General features: G+C 35.5%; 1 protein-coding gene across 1 annotated transcript in view; it reads left to right on the top strand.

The window, feature by feature from the left end:
- LOC111142116 (RAB21, member RAS oncogene family) overlaps positions 1–16828 on the top strand; it is a 32873-nt gene extending 16045 nt beyond the window's left edge. Inside the window, exons 4-7 of the mRNA XM_022495085.1 lie at positions 886–949; positions 7438–7492; positions 7964–8052; positions 15183–16828. Coding sequence (XP_022350793.1) covers positions 886–949; positions 7438–7492; positions 7964–8052; positions 15183–15325 — 351 coding nt within the window. The 3' untranslated portion in view covers positions 15326–16828. The remainder of the gene's footprint in view (positions 1–885; positions 950–7437; positions 7493–7963; positions 8053–15182) is intronic.
- Positions 16829–18579: the final 1751 nt, after the last annotated feature.

The raw sequence follows: 18579 nt of genomic DNA, 5'->3' as shown, positions 1-18579 counted from the left end.
AGGAATATGTATAGATTCTCTGTGACTTGATGACATGGAAATTAAATTCCATTACAAAAAAATGAAGGAGGTATTCAAGTTTGTTCTTAACCTATTTTATTATAATCAGCATATTTAAAATCAGGAGTTCAACTGATTAATTTACTTAATTTGAATGTACTCAACTGTGCCTACTGCTATGCTTCATAGTGAAGAATCTGTTTGTTACTGGAGTCATTGTATACCAGTGGTTCTCCACCAGGAGGGAGCAGTGTTTGGAGATGTCTTTGGTTGTCACAGCTGGAGGGTGGTACTGATACCTAGTGGGTAGGAGGCTGGGGATGCTGCTCAATAGCATACATTACACAGGGCAGTCCCTCCCAGCAGCGTTAATCTGGGCCAAAATACCAGTAGGGTTGAAGTTGAAAAAAACCTGTTAGACACTAAAGGATGAAAATTTATTTTGGTACTCTTTTTAGTGCCCATATACATTTCTCCCCCCTTTAAGTGTGTGACACTTCTTCTGACGCTTCTGTGCCCTCTAATTTGGAACCAATTGGAATACAAAAGACTTTTAAGATGTTCTTAAGTCCAAAGTGACTCTACAAGCATCTGTTATCTGAGGCTGGAGTTTTGCTCTAGTTAATAGTTTTATTTAGATCTGTGGAAGATTTATGAAAATTTATAATTAGAGGTGTTTCTGTCTATACTGCTATGTAGATAGAGAAATCGTTCCATTAGATGTTTGTATGTTTGTCAGTACAGTTTGTCAGTAACTGATCCTACAGGTAACTAAGTATCTGGGCTGTTAGACAAATTCTGAGTTATTTTGACAATGTGGAGTTTGGGGAGTTGTAATGATAGTTGTTGCAACAGGATTTGATATTTTCTCTTTTGTATACACAGGTAAAAAACTGGGTCAAAGAATTACGGAAAATGTTGGGAAATGAAATCTGTTTATGTATAGTTGGTAAGCATCATTACTTTTTTTTTTTTTTTAAGTCCTCTGTTTCCAAAAAAAAAAAAAAAAAAAAGTGTTCTGTTTCCTTAATGTTATATTAGAGAATAGCAAGTAAGTAAATCTCATTTTTAAAGTTACCTGAGAAAGGAAGAAGAATGATATTTTAATATTTAATATTTTAGAATAATTTTTGATTTGGAAGTGATCTTTCAGGAGATTCAGACTTCAGGGAAGACCTTGGGGAGCAAGTGGGAAACTAACCATGTAAACTTTCAACTCCCAGACTTGCTTCAGTTTCATCTTTAGTTTTTCATCATAAGATTTTCTTTAGAAAAAAAAAGAGTTTAGGAACTATTTTTAAATAAAACGAAAACTAATGACTTAGGCTAGTATTCTTGTTTTATACATTTAACTATATACATTTTTGAATTAAGGACAAATTTGACTCTTGAGGATGAGCAAATCATGATACAAGGGTGAAAGAACTCTAGAACTCACTCTTGGACTTCTGGAATTTCTCTCTGGTTCCCTTTTTCTTTAGATTATTATTTCTATGATATAAGAACTAATTATTGAGCAGTAGAGTATACCAGACACTATGCTTTGTTCTTAGACAATTTTTCATGTAATCCTCATAATTTGATGAGGGCTTTGATGAGAGGAAGCTAAGTCCTGGAGATACTTGATTACTTGTACAATATCAAGCAGCTATCAGAGATGGGGTAGGAATTGAAGTCATTCTGATTCCCATGCTTTGTTATTAATCCTTATGATGAGTAGCTTCATGCTGTTTTCTGTCTTTCTGCATGACTTGGTAGAATAACAATGGCCTAGAAGAAATCAGGGTAGCTTTAGTGGAGGACCTAGAATGGAATGGTCAATGTGGGCACATTTGACTTTTAAGAATTATTTTTTTTAAACTAGAGTTTACATTTCTTATATTGTCTCACCATTAGATTGGCAAACTCTATAGTTCTAGATCAGGGTGTGTGCCTGGGGGAAGAGGCCAAAGGAGATTATCTGGCCTACTTTGTAAGTTTAGTTGCTAGATGTTAAGTTAGATGGCCGGAGTATTTCAGAATGGAAAACTGGAGTAGTAGGCCACATGGGAGTTTGGGCCAAAGCTGTAGCTAGTCAGTGAGTTTGGCCTGGGTTTGTCTGGTATCTGGGGATTAATAGAAATGGAAGTAGTAACAGTAGGTGGATGCCTAAATATTTGATTATTTGGGATTCTGGTTGTCTCTCAGAAGAGGGAAAGAAATGACTAAATATACTTAAAGTCAGAGAAAGCTCAAGAGTTTGTTACTTGACCCAGGTTACAAAGTAACATTTAAAGAAAATAGCTGGATAAATAAAGCTTATGAATAGTTAATTTGAACTGTATATTTTTTGTGTTCATATTATAAGAAGGTTAGAAATTTTGGTGGTAGCTTACTGCCTCAAGTAGGGTCAGATAATCCTCATTTAATGTTATGTAATGTTTATTAATGATTGGTATAGAGACTAAAAAGTTCTCATTTCTATTGGGAAGTGTGACATGGAATTTTAGTTGTAATTCATTGTTGAAAGAATTTTGAGAGTCCTTTTACCACAAAAGGAAAATTTCACAAAGTAACTTACAGGTCTCACCTGTGTTTCTTTTTTTATCCCAGCTGTCTTCCCCTCACCATTTTCCACCTCCAGACACTGTCTTGACATTTTACTGCATGAACCAGTTTTGTTTTGCATTTTATATAAATGAAATTGTATAGTATGAACTCTTGAATCTGGTTTTTTTTGGCTTTACCTTATGTTTGCAGGATTCCTCTATGTTTTTGTATATAGTTGTAGTTCATTTTATTCTCTTTGCTCTCTAATAGTTTATTCTATAAATATCCCAGAATTTATCCTTTTGTTATTGATAGGCATTTACATTATTTTTTCCACATACTGATTTTCATCCTATTTTTTATAGTAGTACAGTGTTTATTTGTTCTTCTGTTTTATTACTAAATTCAAAATAATAACACTACTTCCCAGGATCCTATGTAACTTAATGAAAGTTAAATAATAACTTGGAAAACACTTGGCATAAAGAAGGCATTTGACAAATATTTGTTCCTTTTCCTCTAAATAAGACAACCTTTCAAACATTTGGATGGTTCACCTGAAATCTTACATTCTCTAGTCTTCGGTTGTTTTTCATTTGGTCTTACTTGTAGACATTTTTACCATCCTGATTATTTTTTCCTAGGTTTATGTCAGTGTATAAATATGTCTTCTACACTTGAATACTAGAATCCAAACATTGTTGAGCCAATGTCTCCTTAAATGGCTCTCTTTTTAAAATTCTCCCATTATCTTTCTACCAACACTGCCCAAGATTGCATACATTTTTTAGCAGCCATGTCACAGTGTCTCTTTTACATAGATTATACTTAACAAAAATCTGAATTACTTTTTTATAAGTATTGCTTTTCTGTCAAGCTTTTCTCGTTTTTTTTTTTTTTCTTTAAAGATTTATTTATTTATTTGACAGAGAGAGAGATCACAACTAGGCAGAGAGGCAGGCAGGCAGAGAGAGAGGGAAGCAGGCCCCCCACTGAGCAGAGAGCCTGATGTGGGGCTTGATCTCAAGACCCTGAGACCACGACCTGAGCTGAAGGCAGAGGCTTAACCCGCTTAGTCACCCAGGCACCCATCACTTTTTTTTTTTTTTTTTAAGATTTTATCATTTATTTGACTAGAGAAAGGGAACACAAGTAGGGGGAGTGGGGTTGGGAGAGGGAGAAGCAGGCTTCCTGCAGAGCAGGGAGCCCCATCACAAGGCTCGCCAAAGGCAGATGCTTAATGACTGAGCCACCCCGCCGTTCCCCCCATCTTTTTCATATGTAATTAAGTTATTTAAACTTAAGTGTAGGAATTTCAACTCATATAATGTTCCTGAATCTTTATGTTTGATGGCTTCTTCATGTAAATTAAATACTTAACCTTCTAGGTCCTTATCTAAACCACTTATAATGTGTTAACCAATAATGGAGAACCCCATACTTTGCTAACAGAGATTTTTCCTCTCAGTTTTAGTTAGTCCATTAATTAGCACTCTTAGCTGTGGTTGCTTTATTTGTTATTTTCCTTCTAGTCTGTCCTTAACATTTGTATGTTTGTTAAATACTTATTTTAAATAATAGTTACCAGGCGCCTAGGTAGCTCAGTGGGTTAAAGCCTCTGCCTTCGGCTCAGGTCATGATCCCAGGGTCCTGGGATCGAGCCCCACATCGGGCTCTCTGCTCATCAGGGAGCCTGCTTCCCCTCCTCTCTCTCTGCCTGCCTCTCTGCCTACTTGTGATCTCTATCTGTCAAATAAATAAAATATTTAGAAAATAAATAAATAATAGTTACCATTTATTGAGTCCTAGGTACTGTTCTAAGAACTATATGTTTATGCTTTCATTAAGTCTTCTGACAGCACTACAAGAAGGTATTGCTGCCATTTCCATATCACACATGAGAAGTGGGCTGAGAGCTTGACACTTCTCAAAGTACATAGCTAGTTAGAGGTAGACCTGGGATTTTAACTTAGGTCTTTCTGCTATATCAAGCCCATATTCTTTTTTTTTTTTTTAAGATTTTATTTATTTATTTGACAGACAGAGATCACAAGTAGGCGGAGAGGCAGGCAGAGAGAGAGAGAGGAGGAAGCAAGATCTCCGCTGAGCAGAGAGCCTGATGTGGGGCTCGATCCCAGGACCCTGGGATCATGACCTGAGCCGAAGGCAGAAGCTTTAACCCACTGAGCCACCCAGGCACCCCTCAAGCCCATATTCTTAACCAGCACTATAGATTGCTTACTCTATACCAGTTTTAGGAATAGTGTATTAAAAGAATAAGTGAACAAAATAGATACAGTCCTTGTCTTCCCAGAGCTTATTGAGTAGAGAGAGGGAGAAGAACAGGCTATTATATATTACAGTAAATGCTGTGAAGGGGGAAGTACAGAATGTTCTGATAGCACTAAAACAAACCTAACTAAATTTAGGGGGAAGGGAAGTTAAAGGAGGACTTCCTAGAGTGTTGGATTAACCAAATTAGCTAGATGAAGTAGCAAGGTGGTAGTAAAATGTGTGAGCTTTAATTTTCTCATAATAATACTGATTTTCCATTTGATCATTCACTGTGATGAATACAGCTGATATTAATAACTGCTCTTTATTGAGCATGTACTATATGCTAGGTCTTTTCCATTATCATATTTTCATATAAACCATGCTAAGTTTGTTAGCTACATTTGTGTAGAGTGATACTGAGAGGTTAGTAATTTCCCCTCAGGTTATATAGTTATGAAGTGATCCAGGCCATAAAAACACACTTTATCAGATTGAAAGCCTCTGAAAGCTTCTTTTGACTAGTCCATACACCAACCATACAGTCTAACCAAAATAGGGTTCTAGCCCTTTATTGCCATTAGGCCATCTGCCCTTAGCAATGGGTATATCCCTTTCATATTTTTAATTCAAATGTGTATTTATAAAGAAGATAAAGTTTTTACTATTTGTAACACAGTGGCTTTTCCCTTTCCTCTCCAATAGCTTCAGCCAGTTTTCCCCCCTAATCTTCATAGTACTATACTTGGTGGTAATCCTTGTTTTCAGGTGTTTCAACCCTATTAGAAAGTTCCCTATATAACTGCGTAGTAGCATTGAAATAGATGAGCCTCAAAGCCTTAATCCTTTATATGTCTTGCTTTTAAAAGAGCTATAGGCACTAAAAAGGTTTTGAGTTTGGAAAGATGTCAGTCTCCAAAATGCAGTTTTTTATGACTTAATCTGCATTATTAATCCCTTTATGGACACTGATTGTCAAAAGAAATAGTGGTAAAATTATTTTGTTTTAAATTATAATTAGCTTACTAAAAAATTTAGCTATTTTAATGATAACTAGATTTATTAAAGTTAGGTAAATTTAGAATGCTATTAGATGAGAAAGCAGTGTCTGAATAATTTTCCCCAAATATTCATTTAAGACATTACTCAAATTCTTTCTCAGTCCTTATAAAAAAAAAAATGGATGTTCATAATTCTGGAAGAATTTGAAAGCAGAGGCATTAGAGATTGAGAAAAACAACTCCTAGTGTTTTAGTTAATTGTTGTCTCCCCTTGTGCCTCTGTTGGAACCACTGGCCACTAGGTGGTGCTTCTTGCATTCTTCATAGTATAAACAGCATTTTTTTTTTTTTTTTTTTTTTTTAGGTGACTGTCAGATGTATTGGCTGTAGTATTTAGCAAATTTAAAATTTTATTGACAGATATAATGTAGGAAGTCAGAACTGATATGTCTTTCTTGCTGAGTTAAACAGATAACTCTTCAAAGCAGGAACAATTCATTACTGAATTTGTTGGTAATCCCTGAGCTTTAGTATATAGTCTGTTTCCTTCTCATGCTTTGGCTGTGGTGTCACATAGGTACTGTAGCCGCCAACATTTGGGTGCTCAGATTATTTAAGGTCCTCCATATATACAATCTCTGGGCTTGTACTTCTCAGTTCTAAGCATTGGATCTTTCATTGGGTGCTTACTTCAATACTTAACTGAAATTGTCTTCTAGATTCTGTAAGGTCCTAAGAAAAGATGACCTTATTTACAAAGTTTTCTCCCCCCTTTCCCCATAAATCATAATAGAAATGAAAATATTTGTTTGAAATAGTCTTCCTTAGGGCATTCTCTCTTTTTTCTATCTGTTATTTCCTTTACCTTTAGCATCCTGTGTGCCCGGCCATATCACCTTAACCTCTACCTTGTATTTAATAAGGAATCTGCATTTTGCAGTTTCTTCACTTTTATTCTGGTGGGTTTTTAGCATTATCTCAGTTTTGTCCCATTGTTTAAGAAAACCAAACTTATTTTCAGTAATTTTAAATTTGCATGATGTGCATGTATTATGTTCTCTCATGTTGCTAAATAGTACAGTTTCCTCTCCTTGTGATAGTGGAGTGCTTAAAAGGCCATATGTCTAAATGCTTTATTTAACCAGTTCTTATCAGTTACGAAACCAAAATACCCTCAGAGTCCAAGAGTCTAGCCTATTGTATTTCATGAACAGTAAGGTAGCCTTGCTTAATTATTGACTGGCTATATATTGATTGGGGACCATTTACATTTGGCTAAGAATCATAGTTTATTCCTAGGTTCCCAAGTGATTTTTAGTCTCCATTATATCCTAAATCAAAGAATAGTGCCCATCTCTTCGGAAAAGTTATTTTCTCTGACAAAGGCTGCGGCTTCAGGAGGGATATGCGTTGAGCCATTTGAGGAGGTCGAGGCATATATTGTGACTGTAATGATCAACCCTCCTATCATAGGGTTTAACTTTGTAGTTTTAGGACATGTAGAAGTCTGATGGGGATTTGTATTATTTTTTTCCAGGTAATTAAAATGGCAGTTGTGTGTTTAGAATTGGCGTTGTTTTGTTATAAAAATGAATCAATATTAAGAATTGGCACTTTTACTTTTTGAAACTAGGTAATAAAATAGATCTGGAAAAAGAGAGACACGTTTCCATTCAAGAAGCAGAATCGTAAGTGTTCTCCCTTTCCCCCTCCATCTAGTCATTCCCTAGTAGAAGTCTTTCTCTTTGCACAGTGTGCTTTACCATTTAGGTATTACTCAAACCTCTTAATATAAAATGATCTATTGAATTCAGTGAAGCGTTGGTAATTTGTGGACTTTTGAGAACATCTAAAAATACTCCATTCTCACTTCTCTTTTTGATTTCAGTAGAAAATGTGAAGAGTGATACCAAAAAAAACCTATATAGTCAAATAGTGAGTCACAAAAACTTATTAAAGTATTTGGGTTCCAAATTAACTTAAAAATTTCAAGTCTTATCCTTATGTTCTCATTTAAAATTTGATTCAATGTATCTTAATTTCACTAAATGTGGATTAATTAGTAACGAGTCACTAAAATTGCTACTTGAAAAAATTCAAATAGTTATGACAAAAACATGAAAATTTTTTTGTATCACTGATGTTACTTTTTTTTTAAGGTATGCAGAATCTGTAGGAGCAAAACATTATCATACTTCTGCTAAACAGAACAAAGGAATTGAGGAACTCTTTCTTGACCTTTGTAAAAGTAGGTATACTCAGATTTTGTATATTTAGAAGTTGTTCTTTTAAAAATTTTGGTAATACTTTTTAAGTGATGTTTTATGGTCTCAATTAATGACCACATTAATGATTTCTCACATCTACCAGTACTATTATTGACTTAATATTTTTCTTAAAATCATTTTTTAAAGCTTAAATACCTACTTTAGCTCTATTTCAAGCAGTAGTTAATGGGTATGAAATCATGAAATCATTAGATATGATATGTACCAAGTATACATTAAAATAAAAGTATAACTATCAAATATAAAGATAGAAGGAGAATACACGGATTTAAGAAATGTAACAACTTGCTGCAATGGATGGATCTTATTTGGATCCTGATTTGACAACCTAGTGAAAGAGAACATATGTCAGACAGTGAGCTATATGAACACTCACTGGATATTTGATGATAATTAAGAAATTATTGAGGGGCACCTGGCTAGCTCAGTCAGTAGAGCGTGTGACTCTTGATCTCAGGGTCTTGAGTTCAAGCCCACATTGAACATAGAGCTTACTTAAAGAAAACAAAAATAAAATAAATAAAAACAGGAAAGTGAGTCTTTAAAAAAAATTATTGAGGTTCTAGTTCAAGATGGTCATATCAGAAGATTTTCAGCTTATCTTCCCTAGACACACTGAGTCTAAAGCTATATATGGAGCAACTTCCTCTTAAAAAAAAATAACCTAAAGGCTGGTTGAATGACAGCTGTACATTGGACTACCAAGAAGAAAACCACATCTAAGAGGGGAAGGAGGCTGTAACACAATCTTGCCATAAACCCCATCCCTGGTATGGTGACCCACAACCAGAAGGGAACTCAAAACCCATAGCTTCTCCCTAAGGAGTGAAGAGTTTGAACCCTACAGTGGGCATCTCAACTTTAAAGACATAAATGAGAGATGATTCCCCCATCTAACTTTGAAAACCAGCATGGCTTATATCACAAGACCTGCAAGATTGATGCAGTCTGAAAAACTGCTCTTGAGGGGCTTGCTCTTGGACTCACTTGTCCCAGGGCCCAGCTCAGAGGCAGCTGATCACACCAACTTAAACTGAGGGAGGCCCACCTGCTTCTATTAAAGGCATAGAGTTTAACACACACATCCAGGAGCCTGCTGATGGAATACTCTCCCAGGCTGGAGACTGGCAGGAACCATCTTCATGCTCTCTCTTTGCTGGATTCACCCTTTGTTGTGCTCCAGAGCACCATTATCTTCCAGAGGGAAGCTTTCACACATATCTGGTGCCCCAATTGTTGCAGCTGCACCTAGGAAATACATCTTGATCACCTATCCCAGAGGCCAGGGGAGCTTGTATTCTTGGTCCCGTTGGACTATAATTGATGTTACCCAGAAAGGAGCTCATACCCCTGTCTTGTACCCCAGTTTTTGTGACTGCTGCCAGGGGACAACTCTACATTAGCTGGCTTTGATGCCCAGTGGGGCTTATGGTCATGGGTCCCATGGGACTGTAACCAACAGAGAAAGAGTTCTTAAACAGCTACCACCCACAGGGCACAGCGAGAAGCAACAGAGCCACAAGCTCAATTATTCTGTGAAGGAGGTCTGTTAACTAGTCATCATGACTGTGGCCTGAGGGCCAAGTTTCAAGTTTGAGACATATTTAGTGACCTGTGGAGCTGCTTTCAAGGACGGTAGGCTGTGAGTACCATCTTGGTGCTCTTCTTTTACCTTGTTCTAGCTTGCTCCTATCACCTAGGAAGAGCTTATCCATTTGTCTAGAGCCCTAATTTTTGTGATTGCTATCCGGGGGATACATCCAGATCACCTGGCCTTAGTGGCCAGTGGGGCTTATGATTGCAGTCCTGTAGGACTATATGTTTGCATACTTTTGGGTTTTTATGTTTTTGTTTTAAGATTTTATTTATTCACTTGACAGAGAGATCACAAGTAGGCAGAGAGGCAGGCAGAGAAAGAGGGGGAAGCAGGCTCCCCATTGAGCAGAGAGCCCGATGTGGGGCTCCATCCCAGGACCCTGAGATCATGACCTGAGCCAAAGGCAGAGGCTTAACCCACTGAGCCACGCAGGCGCCCTGTCATCTTTTTTAAAAAAGATTTGAGAGGGAGAGCACGAGCAGAGGGAGGGGCAGAGGGAAAGGAGAGAGAATCCTAAGCAGACTTTGCCCCTGAGCATGGAGCCCCACACACAGCTCCATCCCATGATCCTGAGATCACGACCTGAGCTGAAACCAGGAGTAGGAAGCTTAACCAACTGAACCACCCAGGCATCCCTATATTTGCATACTTTTGAAAGCTGATGCCTAAAGATTGGGCTTCCAGTCACCCTACATCTAGGTGCTAAGGTCCTCCCCTTTGGGACACTGATAGGTCTTAGGACATCCTTAACTACTGGGAGCTATTAAAAATATGATAGGCTGCTTGTTCCATTTACTGTATAGAAAGCAACATGGAGAGTCACACAAAATGAAGAAACAGAGGGGTATGTTTCAAATGAAAGAACAAGATAAAAACGTTGGGGAAAAAAACCTTAATGAAACAAATAAGTAATTTACCTGATAAAGAATTCAAGGTAATGGTTATAAAGATGATCACTGAACATTGAATTGGGGAGAAGACTAGGTGAACACAGAACTTCAACAGGAAATGGAAAATATAAGAAAGTACCAGGCAGAAGTCACAGAGCTGAAGCATACAGTAAATGAACTGAAAAATACAGTGGTGATATTCAATATCAGACTAGATGAATCAGAAGAAATGATCATTCAACTCAAATGCAAGGCAGTGGCACTCACCCAATCAGAGCAGCAAGAAGAAAAGAGTGAAAGGGATAAAGCAAATAGAAAAAAATGAAAAAATTGAAGATAGTTTAAGGGACTTACAGGATGACATCAGACTGCCCAACATTTGCATCCGAGGGATTCCAGAAGGAGAAGACAGAGAGAAAGAGGCAGAATCTTATTTGAAGACATAATGGCTAAAAACTTACCAACCTGAGTAAGGAAACAGACATCCAAGCCCAGGAAGCCCAGAGAGTTCCAAATAAGAGGAACCTAAAAGATCCATACCAAAGACACATTATAAGTAAAATGTCAAAAGTGAAAGATAAGGAGAGATTATTAAAAGCAGCAAGTGAAAAACAACTTGTTACATAAAAGGGGACCCCCAACCCCCATTAGATTATCAGCAGATCTTTCAGCAGCAGTTTCCCAGGCCAGAGGGAATGGCGTGATGTATATGATACATTCAAAGTGCTGAAAGAAAAACTAGCAACTAAGAATTCTCAACTTGGCAAAACTATATTCAGAAGGGAAGGAAAAATAAAGAATTTTCCAGACAAGCAAAAGCTAAAGTTCATCATTACCAAACTTTCCCTAAAGATATGTTAAAGGAACTTCTTTTCCCTGGAAAAAAAAAGGGTGGGGGGCACTAATTAGTTACTAGAACATGCTTGAGAGGAGAACTCTCACTGGAAAGCAGATATTTAGTAAAGGGAGTATATTATTGATTATAAAGCTAGTATGAAAGAAGACAAAAGTCGTAAAAATAACCATAATTACAATAATTAGTTGAGGGATACATAAGATGCAAAGATGTAAAATGTGAAATCAAAACCAATAAACCTTAGTGGGGGAGTAATAATGTTGAGCTTTACAATGGGATCAAGTTTAAGATGTTTTCAACGTAAGGGGTGCCTGGGTGACTCAGTTGTTAAGCATCTGCCTTTGGCTTAGGTCCTGATCCCAGGGTCCTGGGATCGAGCCCCCACATCAGGCTCCCTGCTCAGCGGGAAGCCTGCTTCGCCCTCCCCCACTCCCCCTGTTTGTGTTCCCTCCCTCGCTGTCTCTCTCTCAAATTAAAAAAAAAAAAAAAAAAAAGTCCGTACTACCCAAAGCAGATTCAGCATAGTCTTTATCAAAATTCTAGTAGCATTTTTAACAGAAAGAGAACAAAATCCTAAAGTTGTTATAGAACCATAAAAAACCCTGAATAGCCAGAACAATCTTGAGTTGGAGAACAAAGCTAGAAGCATCACAACACTTCCTGATTTCAAACTGTATTACAGAGCTATAGTAAAATTGTGGTATTGGCATAAAAATAGACACACAGATCAATGGAACAGAATACAGAGCCCAGAAATGAAACAATGCATATATGACCATTTAACTTAGGACAGAAAAGCCAAGAATGTACAACAGGGAAAGGACAGTCTCTTCAATAAATGGCGTTGGAGAATTTGGACAGCCACACGCAAAAGAATGAACCTGGACCACTATCTTATACTGTACACAAAAATTAACTTAAATGGATTAAGTTACAAATTAACTTAAATGAACTTAAATGAATCTAAGTCCTAAAACCATAGAACACTTAAAAGAAAATATAGGCAGTAAGCCCCTTGACATAGGTCTTAGCAATGATTTTTTTAAATCTGACAGTGAAAGCAAAAGCAACAAAAGCAAAAATAAACAAGTGTGCTATATGAAACTAACGATACAGCCCAAAAAACAGATGAGATTTTGCCATTTGTGACAACATGGATGGACCTTGAGGGCATTATCCTAAGTGAAGTAAATCAGAGAAGGATAAATAACTTATGATCCCTCTTATACGTGAAATCTAAAAATAAATAAATAAAACCGATCTCATAGATACAGAGAATAGGTTGGTAGTTGCCAGAGGCAGGGTTTGGGGGTGTGAGAAATAGGTGAAATGTTTTTTGTTTGTTTAGTTTAAATTAATTGCATTATTCTTTATTTTTAAAATTATCATAAACTTTTTAAGGTATGATTATGGTGTTGTGGTTAAACTTTTTTAAAAAGGTCTTAATTTTTTAAAAAAGAATCCATATATTTTAGAGGTCATATTAAAATTATGAATAAAATTATGTGTCTACTGTTTGATTCTCAATAATGCTAGGGATGCTTGCTTAGTATAGATGAAATTGTGTGATGGACATAATGGATTGTCATTATGTTTATATATACTTGAAGTTTTTCATAGTAGAAAGTTTTTTAAAAGAGAGGAAAATGATTATCACCAATAGCATATATACCAACCATACTTAGGAAAACCCTAGTCTATGGAATAATAGATTGAAATGATTTTGTAAAATTATATTCCTTGACTTTATGGATCTTATAGTTTCCTGAGAATTTGATGAAACTGTGGTTTTTATCTCTAGGAAAATGTACATATACATAAACTTTGGAGTAAATTTCAGTTTTACGAAAACCTAAAGATCATTCATAATTCTTGTAGAGCTTTAATTCTCTAAGTGAGGTCCCCTGACCAGCAGCATCAGCATCACTTGAGAATGTATTAGAAATGCAGATTCTTGTGCCCTGCCCAAACCAACTGAGTCAAAACTTCTGGAGGTGGTGCCTAGAATCTATGTTTTAACAATCCTTCCTTATGATTGTGATGCACACTGAAATTTGGGAATTTGTTTCTGTTTTCACTGCTTGTACATACCTATCAATCACTTGGAGATCTTGTAAAAATGTATATTTGATAGAGTGGGTCTGGTGTGGGCTTCAGCTTTTCTTTTCTAACAGGCACGCATGTGGTGATGATGCTGGTCCTACGACCATTCTTGGAGTACCAAGGGTCTAGAGCTGTAGCTTAGACATGTTATAAATCTCACATCTTTTTTTTCTTAAGATTTTATTTATTTATTTATTGAGAGTGTGCATGAGCACACAAGCAGGGGGAGAGGCGGAGAGAGATTGAGAGAGAGAATCCTAAGCAGACTCTGTGCTGAGCATGGAGCCCAATACAGGGCTCAGTCTTACAACCCTGAGATCAAGACCTGAGCCAGAATCAAGAAAGGGACTCTTAACTGACTGAGACACCCAGATGCCCCTAAATCTCACAGTTTTATAGAAAAAAATTTGAGTATTTCCCATGTTTATTTAAAATATATAGAACATATACAAATGCTAATATATTTTGTACATTTTTATAAAACATTGTGGTGGTTTCTTATTTCATCTTACTGGATTTTCCTGTACACCTAAATTTGGAAACCGTTGTTCAAGGTCAGTCTCTGGACCCAAGTTTAAGAATTATTGTTCTAAGGACTCCCTCTTTTCCTTCTTCCTCTTTTCAGATATGTATTTTGTGAATATTTACTCCCAATCTTTGTCTTCTTTTTTCATTTTTTAACTGTCTTTCAGAAGTTCTAAATTTATTTAATAAGGTCTTATTTGTCAGTTTTTCTTTATGATTCATTTTTTGTGTGTTTTATATGAGAAATCTTTGCCTAATTCACAGTCACAAAGATTTTTTTCCTACAGAGATTGCCTCCTATGTTTTCTTCTAGAAATTTCTGGTTGGGTCTATAATTCATTTTTAAATTTTTATATATAGCGAGAGATAAAAATAAATCAGGGTTTATTTTTTACATGTAAATATCCAGTTCTAATATTGTTTCTTAAAAAGATTAATCTTTATTCATTGAATAATCTTGGCATATACATCAAAAATCAAGTGACCATATAAATGGGGGTCTATTTCTGGACTCTGTTCCATTGATCTGTATTTATTTATTTTTTATTTAAATTTGGTTAATTAACATGTAGTGTATTACTAGTTTCATTGATCTTTCGAGCTCTCCTTTCCCCAATATCTCACTCTCTATTGGAGTAACTTTCTGCTATATTTTTAAGTCACATAGCATGGGTCCTGCAGCTTGTTCTTCCTCCCTCATCTTAAACTCTTTCATTCTTTCAAATACTATATAAAAGTATTACATTATTAGTTGAAGAATAAATCTTTTCCCCTAACTACTAGTTGTACATGGAATAATTTGAACTTCTTTGACAGATTGCTAAGTATATTTGGAAAATCTTAAGGATTATACTTGTATACAGTCATTTGTTCAAAGCAGAAACTTTTCTCTCTATTGATATCACTGTGGCCATTATGCAACTGGACAAATATAGTTGCTATTAACTATTTATAACTTTCAGGAAAGGCTGTTTAGTGAGCTGACAAAATGTTTATTATATTTAGCTTCCTTGTTGGTTGAAAGTCAGAAATGGCTGTTATGGTGGTATACTGAAATTACAGAAAGAGGAAACTCATAGGTTGTGGTCCTAAATAATTTCTGTTTCCTCCCTCTCTCAGGGATGATAGAAACAGCACAAGTGGATGAGAGAGCAAAAGGCAATGGCTCTAGTCAACCGGGATCTGCAAGGCGGGGTGTACAGATTATTGATGATGAACCTCAAGCCCAGAGTGGTGGTGGAGGGTGCTGTTCTTCTGGATAACTGTTCACACTTAAGAAATTAAACAAACTGTGGATCATTGCCCTCAACATGAAGACTGCCATATTCCAAGTCACATTATTTTACCAATGGAATTATAGAATTAACAGTATTTTAAATTACATTTATAACACTGCAGAGACCTTAAGTGCTAAACTTAGTGGAGTTTGTGACCAGAGAATTGGCATTTTTCTACAAATGTTAACAAAGCAATTACCAATGGCCTTTTTACATACTTTTTTCTTTAATAAGGAATAATATGCATGTAGAAAAGACCTACTTAAAGGCTTCATTTATATTCTTTTAAATCAGATCTTTATTTAATAACTTATATATGTTGTTGGAATGGTATACATTTTTGCAGCCCTTTGTATTTTGTGGTAGTTTGAATTGTATCACTTCTGAACAGCAAAGTGTTTTTGTTTTCTTTTTTTTTAAGTAGCAGATACCTGAAGTACTATTTTTGCAGGGTTTGCACAGGCCCCTTAACTGTCTACTACTTTGATATAATCTATATACAACCTGTATGCTGAGCTGGTAAAATACATTGTAAAATTACATATTAAATATTTTATCTGCTTTTACAAGCGCAAGGTGCAAAAATATATACAATAGTCTCATTGATGATTGTAAAGTGAATTAACATTTGGTGATAATGCCTAAGCTTTTTGACTCTGTTATAAAGATCATAGCTCCCCTTCACTTTTTGTCTTAACTTGAAAGTGGCGTGTTTTAATTTTCACATATACTTTACTTGAATTACTGCTGTTGTCATATTTTTTGCCTCTGTAAGTCTTTCTGATGATTGAACAACAGCATTTGCCTTTTGGTTTGTTGGGGTTTTTTTGTTTTTGTTGTTGTTGTTGTTGTTGTTGTTATTGTTGTTTGGGGGGGGACTTTTTTGGATAAAAGAGATGAATTCTGCTGATTTTGCTTTAGAGTGGTTACCTTAGAAGTATTTGAGTGGAGCATGCTGAGTTTCACTTCTGCAATGGCTTTAGTTTTCTCTTAGACTTTATGTGAGATGGTTTCACTGGTGTGAGAAGAAAGGAGAGGTCCCAGAGAGTTGCCACTGGCCAAGACTCATTCATACAGCATGTCAGTGGGTAGTTTATTCTCCTGGGGCAGCACTTTTAAACCCTTTGTGAGCAAATTGTATTTGTTCATTGCTTGCCAGAGACGAACACAGAAAAGTTTGTTCCATTTTATAAGAGTTGTCCTTCTGAGTTTCTGTGAAGGGAAACATTTCATGTAATGTGGTTATAGCAGACACTGGAAAGATTTATTATAAAATTATATTCTTGTATACTTTGTAAATTAGTCTCATTAGGGTTTTTTTTTCCTTAAGCATAGGACTGAACTTAAATTTGTTAATTTTAATAGAATCAGACACTGCTCACAGAAGGATCACAAATTGTGGAGATTAACATAAATTGTTCTTGTTCTAATATATATATTTTTCCATTTCTGTCATGCTTGGAAAACTAGTAAATGTTATGTCTAAGATTAAATGGAATGGTCCCTGGATTTACTTCTAATAAGAAGCAGTAGTATGCAATAAAGTTGTTAGCATGAGCAATTAAGAGAATATAAAGAGGTTACAGTTACTAAAGAAGTACTATCATATTTTTAAGTTAATAGCTTAAATTTTCCCAAATGGGTTTAAAGTTGAATTGACACCTTGATGTTATGATGTTAGAATTTTAACTTAAAATATTAAGTGTTTGAGCCCTCACTTTACCTTCTTTAGTTACTCTCCTTGCTAAACTCAACACACTGATCTTTGTTATTTGTGTTTGGAGAGGGTGGAGTGGAAAGAGTGAGGGATATAAGCTATAAAATTGTTTTTTTTTTTTTTTAAACAGATGATTGTACTCTGTATAATCTCTCAGTGTCCTGGGAAGTTTGTCTTTATGTAGGGCAGCAGAGGAGACAAGGGGAATCATGAGTACAAATACAGGAAAAATTGGTTTTGTCCCCTGGTTCTTCCACAGAAAGTAAATCAAGCCTTGCCATTTCTTCTAGTATACATGCAGATGTGAAATAAGCTCTTCTCCTTTGGAGTGGAATGTTTTAGAGATAAAATTGAGTTTTTTTCCAAAAAAGTAGAGTCATAAAGCCTGATAACTGGAGAGTTGTACTCTTGATTTTTGACCCTATATTAATGATACTAAGTCCAGATAGGAATCTCTGCTCCAGAGTTGCCAGATAACGATTGATGGGGTAAAACCACTCTCCATATTTTTTTCCTTTACTCTCCCTTGGTTTCTGTGTATCTTTCTTAACCTCAAGCGTTTCTTCTTTTTTTGACCTGTAATTTAAGCTAATTCATTAGCAATGATAAATAATACAGAATACTTGTCCTTGCCTTGAGGTCTGAGAGGTCTTTAGGTAGGAATAGGATGAAAGAGGAATAAAAGAGGACCAGCAAATTGCAATATGTGCATAAAGGAGAGGTAAAGGGATGGTAAACTAAGGCTGAGAAAATTTCTCTGATAACTTTCTTCACCTCTAACATATCTTTTGTGTTCCTGTCCTTATAAATTGTGCTATTAGGAAAAAGACACAAGTTACTGTATTGTGTATTAAAAGTAGTAGGTAGGTAGGTAGAACCAATATATTTTTTATTTAGTAAGTGTATACATTTAGTATATGTAATTAAAAATTGGTATAAGATAGTCATTAAAAAATACCTGAATATTATGTTAAAAGTATACAATCATTGTTTCTGTAATGATGATGGGTATTCAGCCTCTTGTTTTGCTTTGTGACTATAGAGGAAAATACTGTTTTTAAAAATGTATATTGCAACAGTTTTGGGGTAAACAGCAATCTGAAAAAAAGCATCACGTTATTGTATGAAATATGAGTGTTCGAATTTGTTTTATTCTGGGAATATCTCCTAAAAATACCCTAAAGCTATGGCTGTTGCAGCTAAATTGATGTTTTGGTTTTTTGGTTTTTTTTTTTTAATATTAGCCATATATTATTAGTGATTACTTTTTACTTGGCATTAAAGTAAAAAAGAAGAATGATACATGTTTTCAGTAAGAAAAAATAGAATTTGGGAAATATGAAAGAAGGCTAGTAAGGAGAATGGAAGGCAGATGGATATGAAACTCTACAACCTGACATCTTTATAATCATTTTGAAAATACATTATCAAGTCATTATTTAGTCATTTCTAAAGACAAGTTATGCATTGTGCCAAATATTTAGAACATATAAAAAATGAATTGTGATACTATGTCTTTTAA

The sequence above is a fragment of the Enhydra lutris genome, unplaced genomic scaffold (genome assembly GCF_002288905.1).
Source record: "Enhydra lutris kenyoni isolate GAN:26980312 unplaced genomic scaffold, ASM228890v2 scaffoldscaffold7, whole genome shotgun sequence".
Classification (NCBI taxonomy): Eukaryota; Metazoa; Chordata; class Mammalia; order Carnivora; family Mustelidae; genus Enhydra; species Enhydra lutris.
The sequence above is the reverse complement of the archived record's forward strand: the minus strand, read 5'-3'. Positions and strand labels throughout refer to the sequence as shown.